The 14,869-nt window shown below is 37.2% G+C and overlaps 1 protein-coding gene across 1 annotated transcript in view; it reads left to right on the plus strand.

Annotated features, from left to right (window-relative positions):
* Positions 1–14,869, plus strand: part of LRBA (LPS responsive beige-like anchor protein) — a 746,329-nt gene that overhangs the window by 83,191 nt on the left and 648,269 nt on the right. The window contains exons 4-7 of the mRNA XM_068990001.1: positions 7,754–7,849; positions 12,837–12,958; positions 13,047–13,173; positions 13,773–13,892. Of these exons, the coding sequence (XP_068846102.1) occupies positions 7,754–7,849; positions 12,837–12,958; positions 13,047–13,173; positions 13,773–13,892 (465 nt within the window). The remainder of the gene's footprint in view (positions 1–7,753; positions 7,850–12,836; positions 12,959–13,046; positions 13,174–13,772; positions 13,893–14,869) is intronic.

Consider the following 14,869-nt stretch of genomic DNA (forward strand, 5'->3'; position numbering starts at 1 on the left):
CATGACTCCTGGAAAAACCAAAGCTTTGACTAGATGGACCTTTGTTGGCAAAGTAATGTCTCAACTTTTTAATATGCTGTCTAGGTTTGTCATAACTTTTCTTCCAAGGAGCAAGCATCTTTTAATTTCATGGCTACAGTCACCATCTGCAGTGGTTTTGGAGCTGAAGAAATAAACTCTGTCACTGTTTCAAATGTTTCCCCATCTATTAGTCATGAAGTGATGGGACTGGATGCCATGATCTTAGTTTTCTGAATGTTGAATTTTAAGCCAACTTTTTCACTTTCTTCTTTCACTTTCATCAAGAGGCTCTTTATCTTCTTCGCTTTCTGCCATAAGGGTGGTGTCATCTGCATATCTGAGGTTATTGATATTTCTCCCAGCAATCTTGATTCCAGCTTGTGCTTCATCCAGCCCAGCGTTTCTCATGATGTACTCTGCATAGAGGTTAAATAAGCAGGGTGACAACATACAGCCTTGACGTACTCCTTTTCCTATTTGGAACCAGTCTGTTGTTCCATGTCCAGTTGTAACTGTTGCTTCCTGACCTGCGTACAGATATCTCAGGAGGCAGGTCAAGTGGTCTGGTATTCCCATCTCTTTCAGAATTTTCCAGTTTGTTGTGATCCACACAGTCAAAGGCTTTGGCATAGTCAATAAAACAGAAGTAGATGTTTTTCTGGAACTCTCTCGCTCTTTCAGTGATTGAATGGATGTTAGCAATTTAATCTCTGGTTCCCCTGCCTTTTCTAAATCCAGTTTGAACATCTGGAAGATCTCGGTTCACGTATTGTTGAAGCCTGGCTTGGAGAATTTTGAACTCCAGGTGCCTTATCAACCTGTTTATTTACCGTTTAGTTACTTACCCCTAGGGAAATACTAGTAAATATTTTCTCCATTTTTGTTGCATTTCTAGGCTTATTATAGAGCTCTTTAGGAATCGTTACCTACAGCAGCTTCCTCAGCCTGTTGATCCTTAATCCAGTTCTGTTTGAGTATATCTAAGTTTGTGCTCTGCCATTATACAGTATTATATTAAAATGATTAGACTCGGTAGCTTCTTTGTATCAAACTTTAGTTCTCTGCTTGCCGTTAAGGTTTTTTTTTATCATTAATTTGAAGTGATTTTATTATGTTTCTTGGTGAAGTTTACCTTGTATTTATTCTTACTAGGTGTTCTTGCATCTGTGGAATTATAATTTTCATCCAATTTGGAAACATTTTGGTCATTATCTCTCCAAATATCATTTTTTTGCCCTCTCCCACTCCTTCTGGGACTCTCATTACATGTTGATTAATCTTCTCTGCATTGTACCTTAGGTCACTGAGATCTAATCACTTTTTTTTCAAGTCTTTTCTCTTTGTGCTTCATTTTAAATTGCTTTTATTGCTGTATTTTTAAGATCTTTTCTTCTACAGTTTTGTTACTATCCATTAAACTTTTCAGCTTTCAGATACTTTTAATGTCTCTAAATTCTATTTGTTTCTTCTTAAAATAGCTTTCATTTTTTCCCCTCATTCATATTTTTTTCTTTAAATCTTTGGAAATATATAACATATTAATAGCTGCTTTAATGTGCTTACTCAGTAATTCTGTCATCTTTGTATTTTCTAGGTCCGCTTTTTACTTGCTCATTGTGCTTTTAGTTATAGGTCCTGTTTTCTAGTTTCCTTATGTTAGTGATTTTAGACATAGTGATGTTAGTCATAGCTCGTGGTGACCAAGCGCCTGTTGCTGGATTTTGTTACGGTTCTTATAGGATCATTACACTGTTGTTTGCAGGCAGATCAGTTGCTTGTGGTCCTTGCTTTCAGTCCGTCCATCCAGGGGCTCACTCGTGGCCCCCTCTTTGCGACCCCATGGACTGCAGCACGCCAGTAGTCCTTTCAGGCTACTTTAAAGTTGTTTTGGGTCACGTCTAGATTGGCTGTTGCTCTCAGGCAAAGTCTGCCTTACTGTTCTGGCCTCACTTTTGTAGAGTCTCTGTGAATGACCCTGAGTCAGACAGGAGGCAAGAGGTAGTATAAGCCTGTGCTTATACTCACAGTGCTGGTGAGCTCTCAGAGATTCCTGGCTCTGTATTAGCTCTGGGAGTTCTTTGACTGATGGCTGTTAAAACCTCACCTTGTGGAGTTTTAAGGTAGGAATGCACAGTTTGGTATTACGTCAAAGGGTCAGTGAAGACTTCTAGAGTCTCTTCTTTGCCTTGGCCCTTCCTCTGTAGTATTCTGCCTGACGGTTCTGTCCTCCTCAGACTACCCGTTCTCCAGTTTCTGCCTCATTGACTCAATGAGACTTTTAAGTTCTGTTTGATTTCCCTCCCCCGTGCAGTGATCTGTGATATGGAAATTGACTCCAACTGAAAAGTCTGGGAATATCATGGCTCGTTTTCTTTCCCTTTCTCAAGGATCACAGTCTTGAGCTACCTCTTTTCCATGTCTGAAAACAGTTTTAGTTTCGTACATTTTGTCCAGTTTTCTAGTTGTTTATGGTGACTTGGTTTTTGTAGGTCCTGTTGCTGTGTCATGTTCAGAAGAATACTGGTTTATCTTCAAATAATTTATTCTGAATATATAATTAAAATATTTTTATTATATTGGTGTATAGAGAAAACTATAAGAAAATAGCAAAGAATATGAACAGATATTCATTTTCAGGGATAGAAACCCCATAATCAAATATATGCTAAACCACTAATAATTAGAGATGTTCAGATTAAAACAATATTGATATGTGATATCAGTAGTATCAAGAATTATAAATTGGAAAATAGCAAGTATAAGTGGAGGACAGTTATTTTTAACCTCTGAGGATGTTCAGAAGCATTATTTTTGATGGCAGTGAATTGTCAACATGTACGTTTATCTTAGGAGAGTAGCTAGGTAAGTGTATTAGATGCGTAGAATAGATTATTATATAGCAGGTAGAATTAATGCGTAGAGTAAAATGGACTTCCCAGGTGGCTCTAGTGCCTACCAATGAAGGAGACATAAGAGATGTGGGTTTGATCCCTGGGTTGGGAAGGTCCTCTGGAGGAGGGCATGGCAACCCACTCCAGTATTGTTGCCTGGAGAAACCCATGGACAGAGGAAGCTGATGGGCTGTGGATCATAGCCCATAGCCCATGATCGGCTAAGGTTCACAAAGAATTGGATATGACTGAAGCAACTTAGCTCATCGAGTAAAATGAATAGATATCAAAAAGCAGGAAGAAAGTGAAAAATAGAATGATATATCTAACCCAGTCAGTTCAGTTGCTTGGTCGTGTCTGTCTCTTTGTGACCCCATGGACTGGAGCACGCCAGGCTTCCCTGTCCATCACCAACTCCCGGAGCCTGCTCAAAGTCAGGTCCATCAAGTTGGTGATGTCTTCCAACCATCTCATCCTCTGTCGTCCCCTTCTCCTTCTGTCTTCAATCTTTCCCAGCATCAGAACTTTTCCAATGAGTCAGTTCTTTGCATCAGGTGGTCAAAGTATTGGAGTTTCAGCTTCAGCATCAGTCCTTCCAATGAATATTCAGGACTGATTTCCTTTAGGATGGACTGGTTGGATCTCCTTGCAGTCCAAGGGCTCTCAAGAGTCTTCTCCAACACCACAGTTCAAAAGCATCAATTCTTCTGCACTCAGCTTTCATTATAGTCCAACTCTTACATCCGTACATGACCACTGGAAAAACCAAAGATTTGACTAGATCGACCTTTGTTGGCAAAGTAATGAATGTCTCTGCTCTTTAATATGCTGTCTATGTTGGTCATAACTTTTCTTCCAAGGAGCAAGTAATTTCATGGCTGCAGTCACTACCTGCAGTGATTTTGGTGCCCAAGAAAATGAAGTCTGTCACTGTTTCCCTATCTATCTGCCATGAAGTGATAGGACCGGATGCCATGATCTTCGTTTTTTGAATGTTGAGTTTTAAGCTAGCTTTTACATTCTCTTCTTTTACTTCATCAAGAGGCTCTTTAGTTCCTCTTGGCTTTCTGCCATAATGATGTTGTCATCTGCATATCCAAGATTATTGATATTTCTCCTGGCAATCTTGATTCCAGCTAATACTTCATCTAGTCTGGCATTTTGCATGATGTAATCTGTATAGAAGTTACATAAGCAAGGTGACAATATACAGTCTTGACTATATATTGATTATATTTAAAATTAAAGTATAATTTTAGTTCAGTTTATTTCAGTCGCTCAGTCGTGTCTGACTCTTTGCAACCCCATGAGCCACAGCACTCCAGGCTTCCCTGTCCATTACCAACTCCCGGAGTTTACCCAAACTCATGTTCATTGAGTCGATGATGCCATCCAATCATCTCATCCTTTGTCGTCCCCTTCTCCTCCTGCCTCAATCTTTTCCAGCATCAGGGTCTTTTCAAATGAGTCAGCTGTTCGCATCAGGTGGCCAAAGTATTGGAGTTTCAGCTTTAGCATCAGTCTTTCCATTGAACACCCAGGACTGATCTCCTCTAGGATGGACTGGTTGGACCTCCTTAAAGTCCAAGGGACTCTCAAGAGTCTCCTCCAACATCACAGTTCAAAAGCATCAATTCTTCTGTGCTCAGCTTTCTTTATAGTCCAACTCTCACATCCATACATGACCACTGGAAAAATCATAGCCTTGACTAGATGGACCTTTTTTGGCAAAGTAATGTCTCTGCTTTTTAATATGCTGTCTAGATTGGTCATAACTTTCCTTCCAAGGAGTAAGCGTCTTTTAATTTCATGGCTGCAGTCACCATCTGCAGTGATTTTGGAGCCCTCCAAAATAAAATCAGCCACTGTTTCCACTGTTGCCCCATCTATTTGCCATGAAGTGATGGGACCACATGCCATGGTCTTAGTTTTCTGAATGTTGATCTTTATGCTAACTTTTTTACTCTCCTCTTTCACTTTCATCAAGAGGCTCTTTAGTTCTTCTTCACTTTCTGTCATAAGGGTGGTGTCATCTGCATAGCTGAGGTTATTGACATTTCTACCAGCCATCTTGATTCTAGCTTGTGCTTCCTCCAGCCCAGCGTTTCTCATGATGTACTCTGCACAGAAGTTAAATAAACAGGATGACAATATACAGCCTTGACGTACTCCTTTTCCTATTTGGAACCAGTCTGTTGTTCCATGTCCAGTTCTAACTGTTGCTTCCTAACCTGCATATAGGTTTCTCAAGAGGCAGGTCAGGTGGTCTGGTATTCCCATATCTTTCAGAATTATACTTAAAATTTAAGTAAAGATTATACTTAAAATTTAAAAGATGTTGGGTTACACATATATTTTCTAATATATAGTATCTAATATATATAACCCAACATCTTTTAAATTTTAAGTGTAATCACACAGATACACATTTTTGAAGGTCAACATATAAAACGATTAAGCAGGATTTCCTTGGTGATCCAGTGATTTAGAATCTACCTTGCAATGTTGGGATCCCACATTCTGAAGAGCAACTAGTCTGTGCACTGCAGCTATTGCAGAAAATCTGTGTTATATTGAAAGATCCTGCAGGACGCCTGATGCAGCCAAATAAATAAATGTTAAAAAGACAGATTAAACACATTGATGTTAAGGGTATAGTTATAGGGGATAGGGCTTCCCTGGTGGCTCAGAGGTTAAAGCGTCTACCTGCAAAGCGGGAGACCTGGGTTCGATCCCTGGGTTGGGAAGATCCCCTGGAGAAGTAAATGGCAACTCACCCCAATATTCTTGCCTGGAGAATCCCATGGACGGAGGAGTCTGGTGGGCTACAGTCCACAGGGTCGCAAAGAGTCAGACACGACTGAGCGAGCGACTTGACTTAACTTATAGGGGATAGAGGGAAAAAATAATCAACTGTTAATAAAACCAGTTATTATGTAGCTTTGGTATCACATTAATGCAGTGAAAAAATCCCTGTATTTAAGTGTGTGTTTGCCTTTTTGATTATTACTTCAGCATAGATTTTTACGTATGGAACTAGTGTATCACTTTCCAATGATTCTTGAAATATGAATACTAAAATTATTTTCTGAGAGGTTTTCCTAGCATACAGCCCCCTAGCAGCATCTGTGGAGCAAAGTGCTACTCTTGTGTCCTTTTTAATAGGTTGATAAAAAAGGAAAATTTGAGGCATGATTTCTGTAGATGAACTGTTACAATAGTATATTTTTATTTTTGACTGTAGATTATTTTTGGTAATTTCATTTTAGAATTTACTTAAAACAATGTGATTATAGTAACTTATTACACTTTCATAATTGAACAATGTGGTTAGGTGAAAATTTCATGATCAAGCTTGTTAATGCCACTTGCCACTTAGGTTTTGGATGAAAGATTGCCAAACTGTTTTAGCTAGGTTTTTTTTGGCTGTGCTGGGTGGGTCTCTGTTGCCGCTCAGGCTTTTCTCTGGTTCTGGTGAGCAGGGTTCTCGTTGTCGTGGCTTCTCCTGTTGGGGAGCACAGGCTCTTGGGTGATGGGGCTTCAGTAGTTGTGGTACGAGGACTCAGTAGTTGTGGTGCACGGGCTTAGTTGCTCTGCAGCATGTGGAATCTTCCCAGATCAGGGATCAAACCCATGTCTTCTGCATTGGCAGGCAGAGTCTTTACCGCTGGGCCACCAGGGAAGCCCCTAGATAGTTATTCATGATAATTTAGACCAACTACCCAATAAGATGAAGGCAAGACTGTGATTTCATTTGTAGTTTGACACTGTTTTGAATTTTAACTTTTAAGAGGAATGCACTACACATTATTCTATTTGCTTGCAAACCGATTTAAATTATTATCTTGTCCTTTGCTTTTCCTTGCAAATGTAAATACACCTTTTTGTTTTAGCTGTTGGTTGTTGAAAGCATTAGAGGAGACTTGTGGATCAAAGAGTCATTAACCAAACAAATGTAATGTTACAACTTTTATACATGCTCCATAGTAGAAACATGTTGTAGAATGATATATGGTAGGGAGATTTGATCTGTTTTCCGAGGTCAGGACAGAGTGCCCTGGGAAGTGACCATTAAGATGAGCTTAAAGGATGGGGAGATTTCTTTAGTTAAGGCAGGGGAGGGCTGGGAGTGGTGAATAGTCCTCATGAGAACATTTTAAGGAGAATAGTTTGTGCTCAGGCTCTGTTACGGGAAAAAGTCATTATAGATGGAGTGCAGTTAAGGATCTTTTGGGTCATGTTAAGGATTCTGGTCTTTTCTTTTAAAGGCAGTGAGAAGCTACTGGAGAGATAGAGTTATATAAAGTTGAAAGTGTAGTGATTAAAAGCTTGGACTCTGGAATCAGATTGAGTTCTCATCCCACTTACTACCTGTATGACCTTGGATATGTTCCTCTGCCTCAAATTTCTCCTTTGTAAAATGGGATGATAATAACCCCTCGCGTGGTTATGAGGCTAAAATATTTTACTGTTTTTAAAGTGCCTTTAACAATGGGATTTGATAAGCATTATTCTTTGGTGAGATTAAAAAGTGTTTTAAAAAGGGATGAGAGGTGGGATGATGTAGTTTGTAATTTTAAAACGTCGTTTTTGCTGCAGTGAAGTGCTGTGTGTCAAATACTGCCAGCTCATATTTTTCTAGCACCTTCCACAGAACAGTGGCATAGAGTGCATTTATTTTTTTAAGATAATTGAAAATACCCTTTTTTGGATATTATATATGCTTTTTTAGCTTATGGAATTATTATTTTGGGGTATATTCAAGTATGTCTGTATTAAAAGTATGTATTTTTGTTCTATGGTGAGTAATGTGGCTAATGAATCACTGATTATTTTCATAGCCTCCGCATGCTGGAAAGTTGCTGTCTGTGTTAAAGCACATGCCACAGAAGTATGGTCCTGATGCCTTTTTCAACTTTCCAGGAAAGAGCGCTGCAGTAAGTAGATCTCAATGAGGAAATCATATGAAGCTCTTCCCTTTGCCTCCTGAAAGTCTGGCCCTATAAGCACTCTTGACAGGTTCTGTGTTGGGTGAAAACTGTATACAGCCTAACTCAATCCTTAAAACAGTACTGCCTGTTCCTTTCTCCTGACTGTTTTAGAGGGGAAGAAATAGGGGCTTTAAGAAACTAAGAAAGCTGCGCATTCACCCCTTGGGGTCTCAATGGAGTAAGAACCCAATTCTTTTTAACATAAGCCATGTTTTCTTATGAATTTTTATCTCTGCATTCTGAAATAGAAATTTATGTAGAGCACTTTCACTTTCATCTTTTCTTTAGTGTTACATTTCCTTAGTTCTGTTTCTTTTGCACCTGATGTGTAAGTTGAGAGTAACTGAGAAACTTTCTAGGCAGGTTTTTCTGACTTGTGAGTTTCCATATTGTATCAGTCTCAGCATTCTTGTAAACTGTTAGTCACTTTACACATAAGACAATGTATGGCAGTAATATCTGTAATGTTTCAAAATATTATATGATTACATTATATAATATATATGTGTTATTCATGGAAGCTTTTTCACATCCTCTTTATTACATCGGTCTGCCTGTTATAAGCAAGTGTTTTAAAGTTATCTTTTATTCATTTTTTATTTTTGTTCTCGTAATATCCTACCTTTTATGGCCTCTGTGTAGTCAGGCAATATCTGCAGAAAGAAGAGAGTGTTTTAAAAGAACATTTATGATATTTGAGTGTTTCACAAACATTGTACAGTTTTCTTTGGAAGGTTTTATCGCTCATGTTATTTTTTCTAGTTTTTCCTTAATAACTGTTTTAGATTTGAAGCTTTCCAGAATAGTTTGCTCACTTGGCATTGAGTTTATCATTTGTCTCCCAGCATAAAAAAGTATTCTTAGGAGATAAAAGTATTCTTATTAGAGAAACCTTTTTTTTATGCATGTTTTAAGTTTATTATTTATATTTCTTTGAGATTGTTACATGTCCATTACATTTTCTTGTATGTATCTTGAAATTCGGCCAGTTGAACCTCACAACTTTTGGAGCTTTCAGAGAATAGATGTTTGAAATATATTCATTGACTCATTTTTTTCCCCCTTAAACAAGCTTTTAAAGGGAAGTTATTCATGGGTAAATTACTTTTACCAAGCTTTCACATCCTATACTTTCATGTTTGATTGAGAGAGAACATACATATACAAAGAGTATGTATTATTTTTTTCCTTAATACAACATTCATTTTAAATCAGCCTTTTGAAGTCTCAATAGTGTTATTAGATAGATTTGGCTCTATGATGTTTTTCATGTTTTATGAAATGTCTTATAAAAAATATGTGTATATATGATGTCAACGTAAAGGCGTATGTACAGTGTTAAAACAAGAAAAGAAAAGCTTTTAGTATGATCTTTTTTTTTAACAGCTTTATTGAGTTGCAAATCCCATATCAGACATTTCTGTCATTTAAAGTGTACATACAGTGAATGGTTGTGTTCATCAGTTTGTGCAGCCATTATTACAATTAATTTTCAGTTCAGTTCAGTCGCTCAATTGTGTCTGACTCTTTGCGACCCCATGAGTCGCAGCACGCCAGGCCTCCCTGTCAATCACCATCTCCCGGAGTTCACTCAGACTCACGTCCATCAAGTCGGTGATGCCATCCAGCCATCTCATCCTCTGTCATCCCCTTTTCTTCCTGCCCCCAATCCCTCCCAGTATCAGGGTCTTTTCCAATGAGTCAACTCTTCGCATGAGGTGGGCAAAGTATTGGAGGTTCAGCTTTAGCATCATTCTTTCCAATGAATACCCAGGACTGATCTCCTTTAGAATGGACTGGTTTTATCTCCTTGCAGTCCAAGGGACTCTCAAGAGTCTTCTCCAACACCACAGTTCAAAAGCATCAATTCTTAGGCGCTCAGCCTTCTTCACAGGCCAACTCTCACAGCCATACATGACCACTGGGAAAACATGTTCATTACCCTCAAAAGAAACCCTGCACTCATGAGCAGTCACTGCACATTTCACTCCAGACTCCCTGCCTAGGCAACTACTGTTCTACTTTTTGTTTCTTTGAATTTGTCTATTTTGGGCAGTTCATGCAAATGGAATTATATGATGTCTGGAATTTGTGATTGGCTTTTTACATTTAACACTGCTGTTTTTAAGAGACATTAATGTTGTAGGATGTATCAGTGCTACACTCCTTTTGTTGCCTAATATTCTAATATAAGAATATACCACATTTTGTTTAATTATTTTTTAAATTTACTTTTTTAGTTGAAGGATAATTGCTTTTCAGAATTTTTTTGTTTTCTGTCAAACCTCAACATGAGTCAGCCATAGGTATACATATATCCCTTCCCTTTTGAACTTCCCTCCCATCTCCGTCCCCATCTCACCTAACTATTCTTTCATTAGTGGATAGTTGCATTCTACTTTTTGGAAATGCTCTATGGGCTTTTATTTGTAAGTTTTTATATGGACACATGTTTTCATTTCTCTTGGAAATGTAGTAGTAGAACTGCTGAGCCATGTTGTCTTACGTTCAACCACTTAGGTACTCCCATATTGTTTTTCCAAAGTGACTGTATTTATTTTATAATCTCACCATCAGTTTAGGAGGTTTCTAGTTTCTCCACTTGCTTACCAACACTTGTTAATGTCTGTCTTTTTGATTATAGCGATCCTAGTTGTGTTAAGTAACATCTTGTTGAGATTTTGATTTGCATTTCCTAAGTTATGACCAACCTAGATAGCATATTGAAAAGCAGAGACATTACTTTGCCAACAAAGGTCCGTCTAGTCAAGGTTTTTCCAGTGGTCATGTATGGATGCGAGAGTTGGACTGTGAAGAAAGCTGAGCACCGAAGAATTGATGCTTTTGAACTGTGGTGTTGGAGAAGACTCTTGAGAGTCCCTTGGACTGCAAGGAGATACAACCAGTCCATTCTGAAGGAGATCAGCCCTGGGATTTCTTTGAGGGAATGATGCTAAAGCTGAACCTCCAATACTTTGGCCACCTCATGCGAAGAGTTGACTCATTGGAAAAGACTCTGATGCTGGGAGGGATTAGGGACAGGAGGAGAAGGGGACGACAGAGGATGAGATGGCTGGATGGCATCACGGACTCGATGGATGTGAGTTTGAGTGAACTCTGGGAGTTGGTGATGAACAGGGAGGCCTGGCGTGCTGCGATTCATGGGGTCGCAAAGAATCGGACACGACTGAGCAACTGAACTGAATGACTGATGATGCCGAGCATCATTTCATGTTCTTATTGGCTATTTGCAGATGTTCTTTGGAGCTATGTCCAGTCAGATATTTTGCCCACTTAAAAACTGTATTTGTCTATTTATTGCATTTGTAACAATTCTTTATATATTCTTCTGGATATAAGCTTCTTATCAGATAAAGAATTTTCAAATATTTTCTCCTGTTCTTTTGGGCTGTCCCTTTCTTGATAGTATCCTTTAAGGCACAAAAGTTTTTAATTTTAATGAAGTCCAGTTCATGTATTTTTTTCTCTTGTACATTATTAAGATTTTATCTGTCTCAGGGTCATGAAGATTTACTCTAATTTTTTCTTATAAGAGTTTTCTAGTTTTAGCTTTCACATTTGTGAAATGTGAATGTGATTGATTTGGGGTTAGTCTTTTGTGTATCATATAAGGAAGTGGTCAACTTCATACTCTAGCATGTAAATACTAGTTTTCTCAGTGCATTTGTTCATTCAGCTGTCTTGATGCTCTTGTTAAAAATCAAGACCACAAAGATGAGGGCTTACTTATGGCTGTCTCTTCTACTTCATTGGTCTATGTCTCTATCTTTATGCCAATACCCCACAGCTTTCAGCACTGTATCTTCGTATTATAGGTTTTAGATTCGGTAATCTGTGCTAGTTAGCAACTTCCCACTATTTACTTTACACATGATAGTGTATATACGTCAGTGCTGTTTTCTTAATTGGTCCCATCCTCATCTTCCCCTGCTGTGTTCACAAGTCCATTCTGTACTAAGTTCATCAGTACCATTTTTCTAGATTCCACATTTATGTGTTAATATAGTATATTTGTTTTCCTCTTTTTGACTTGCTTTATTCTGTTTAAGAGGCTCTATGTTCATTAACCTCAGTACAACTGACTTAAATTCATTCCTTTTTATGGCTGAGTAATATTCCATTGTACAACTGTAGTTAATGGGAAGTTGCTAAATAAGACGGAGACCAGCCTAGCACTCTGTGATGGCTTAGGGGATGAAATGGGGGAGGGGAGGGAGGCTCAGGAGGGAAGGATATATTTATAGTTATGACTGATTAGCATTGTTGTACAGTGGAAACCAACACAATATTATAAAGCAGTTTTCCACCAATTAAAAAAAAAAAAATTGGTAGTCTGGACCTCCAACTTTTCTTTTTCAAGTTTGTTTTGAAGACATTAGGGTCCTTGCTTTATTTTATTTTTAAATTAAAATTTAAGCCAAGTGGTAAAATTACCTATACAGTCACTTATGAATATAACTTTAAAATGTTATAAAAAATGTTATGAATGAATCCTCTTCAGCTTTGTATTTTCTGTTAAAAAATTACATTCTATGCTTTTTACTTAACTGTTTTCTTTCCTTCTGCATCTTTCTTCATTACTTTATTTAACATTTCAGCAACAAATTTCCTTTGATATCACTACCTGTCTCTTTTCATTGGAATCTCTTTACATATGTTCATTGTAAGAAATGAAGCAGTAAGATTAGTGTGTCAGAGATCACTTGGAATGTTTCTGTTTAACTAAATTAACATCATTAATCTGTGTTTTGAATAATTTAGAAGTTAATGAAAATCTTTCAGATGAAGAGACTACTTTTGCATGTAGACTGATATACGGTAGAAATACATGTAGCATGTAAGGTCTCATTCTCGTGATTTCAGTAACAGAATTTTTCATTGTGAGTCAGTAACTCAAATTTTTTCCCTTTAGGCTATTGCATTACCTCCTATAGCCAAATGGCCATACCAGAATGGTTTTACATTTCATACCTGGCTTAGAATGGATCCTGTAAATAACATCAATGTGGATAAAGATAAACCATATTTGTATTGGTATGTATTTCTGTAACTTAGTGTTGTTACTTTATTTTGAAAAATGAGAATAATATTTGTAGATGAAATGAAAACTTATTTTTTATAGTTTCAGAACCAGTAAAGGTCTTGGTTATTCTGCTCACTTTGTTGGGGGATGTTTAATTATAACATCAATAAAGTCAAAAGGAAAAGGCTTTCAACACTGTGTGAAATTTGATTTCAAGCCACAAAAGGTATGTGATCTTATGAGTCATAGTTATGTTACCATACTGTTCTAACCTTCAGAATGCTGTGATAAATCATAATTCTGTTCTTAAGCTGGTTCAGAAAATGAAGTGTAAATTGCTGGACAGTTGTTAACCTCTCTGATTTGGACAATGAAAAGAGTGAATATTTAGCTGTTTCTAGAGTTTAAGGGAAATACAAGTGAAAATATATGTATTTGCTTTTCTACCTTAACATTTAGAAATTAATGAATGGTTTATTAACAAAAGGAACATCTATATGTAGATCAGTAAATAGATAAAACAACATGACAAAATGTTGACAGTTGTGGGATGGTGAGAGAGTTTCTATTAAGCTTTTTACCTTTAAAAAATTTTCATAATGAAAAGTTAGAAAAATAATTTCATGGGTAAGCTATTATTTGTTGAGAGAGTTCCCTTGAATCAATATTATTCCAGGGGTAGAATATTGAATTTAATAAAAGTAGTCTTATTTTAGTTCTAGATTTCACTGTAATTTAGCATTTGATTTTTGCTTGTTTTTATCAGTGTGGTTGAATTGTTGGAAAAATCATTATCTTTTTTTTTTTAACTGTTTGCTTATCCAGTGGTATATGGTAACTATAGTGCACATTTATAACCGGTGGAAGAACAGTGAGCTTCGATGTTATGTGAATGGTGAGCTTGCTTCCTATGGAGAGATAACATGGTTTGTCAACACGAGTGATGTAAGTAGTTTGAGAAAGTTACATTTAAATAAGAAAAATATATTTTATATTGAATATAAATTTTAGAACATTACAGTGGTGGATTTTTTATAATTGTAGTTTGGCTAACATGTAATATATTAAGAGAGTGGAAATGTGCTAATATGTCACATAAGATATTACTCAGTCCTTGTTATAAAATTGTTCTGGATAGGGTAGAGACAATGATTCATAGGTAGCAGTGAGTATATCTTGAAAGTATTTGTGTCATTGGTCCATTGATCAAATTAAACCTCAGAGTTTTACTGCAGGGTTCTGATCATTTTTATGAATGAGTTAGGTGAAATAGGCTTATAAATTTTCCATATAATTCATAGCTGCTATAGATAACTATTTTTTTATAATATTTTCAAGGTTCAATAAGAGATCCATAAGTTAGAATTATATTCAAAATGTTCTCCCTCCCTCCCACATTACATTTTTAATAGAAACCTTGAAAAATTATGGATCCGGAAAATGAATACAAACTTGCAATACCCATTCACTATTAACTCCAGTTATCCTAATCTATGCATATTTACATATTTTGAAATACTAACCTTAAGAGCTTGGATTGTTAGACTTGGGTTTGAATCCCTTCCTGACTATGACTTTACTTAATTTGTTAGGCATGAGGTTTCTCTTTTGTGTGAGTGTGCTCAGTCACTCAGTTCTGTCTGATTTTCTGCGACCCCCTGAACTGTAGCCTGCCTGCATAGGCTACTCTGTCCATGGAATTTTCCAGGCAAGAATATTGGAATGGGTTGCCGTTTCCTACTCTAGGGGATCTTCCCAACCCAGGGATTGAACCCATTTCTCCCGAAGCTCCTGTGTTGCAGGTGATTCTTTATTGCTATGCTCCGTGGGAAGCCCTTTGCTCCACCTAAAAAGGGTGTAAAATAGTACCTATCTCAGAATGTTGATTGATGAGCTACTGTTCAGAAATCCATTAGAAGAGT

The sequence above is a fragment of the Capricornis sumatraensis genome, chromosome 17 (assembly GCF_032405125.1).
Source record: "Capricornis sumatraensis isolate serow.1 chromosome 17, serow.2, whole genome shotgun sequence".
NCBI classification, from domain to species: domain Eukaryota; kingdom Metazoa; phylum Chordata; class Mammalia; order Artiodactyla; family Bovidae; genus Capricornis; species Capricornis sumatraensis.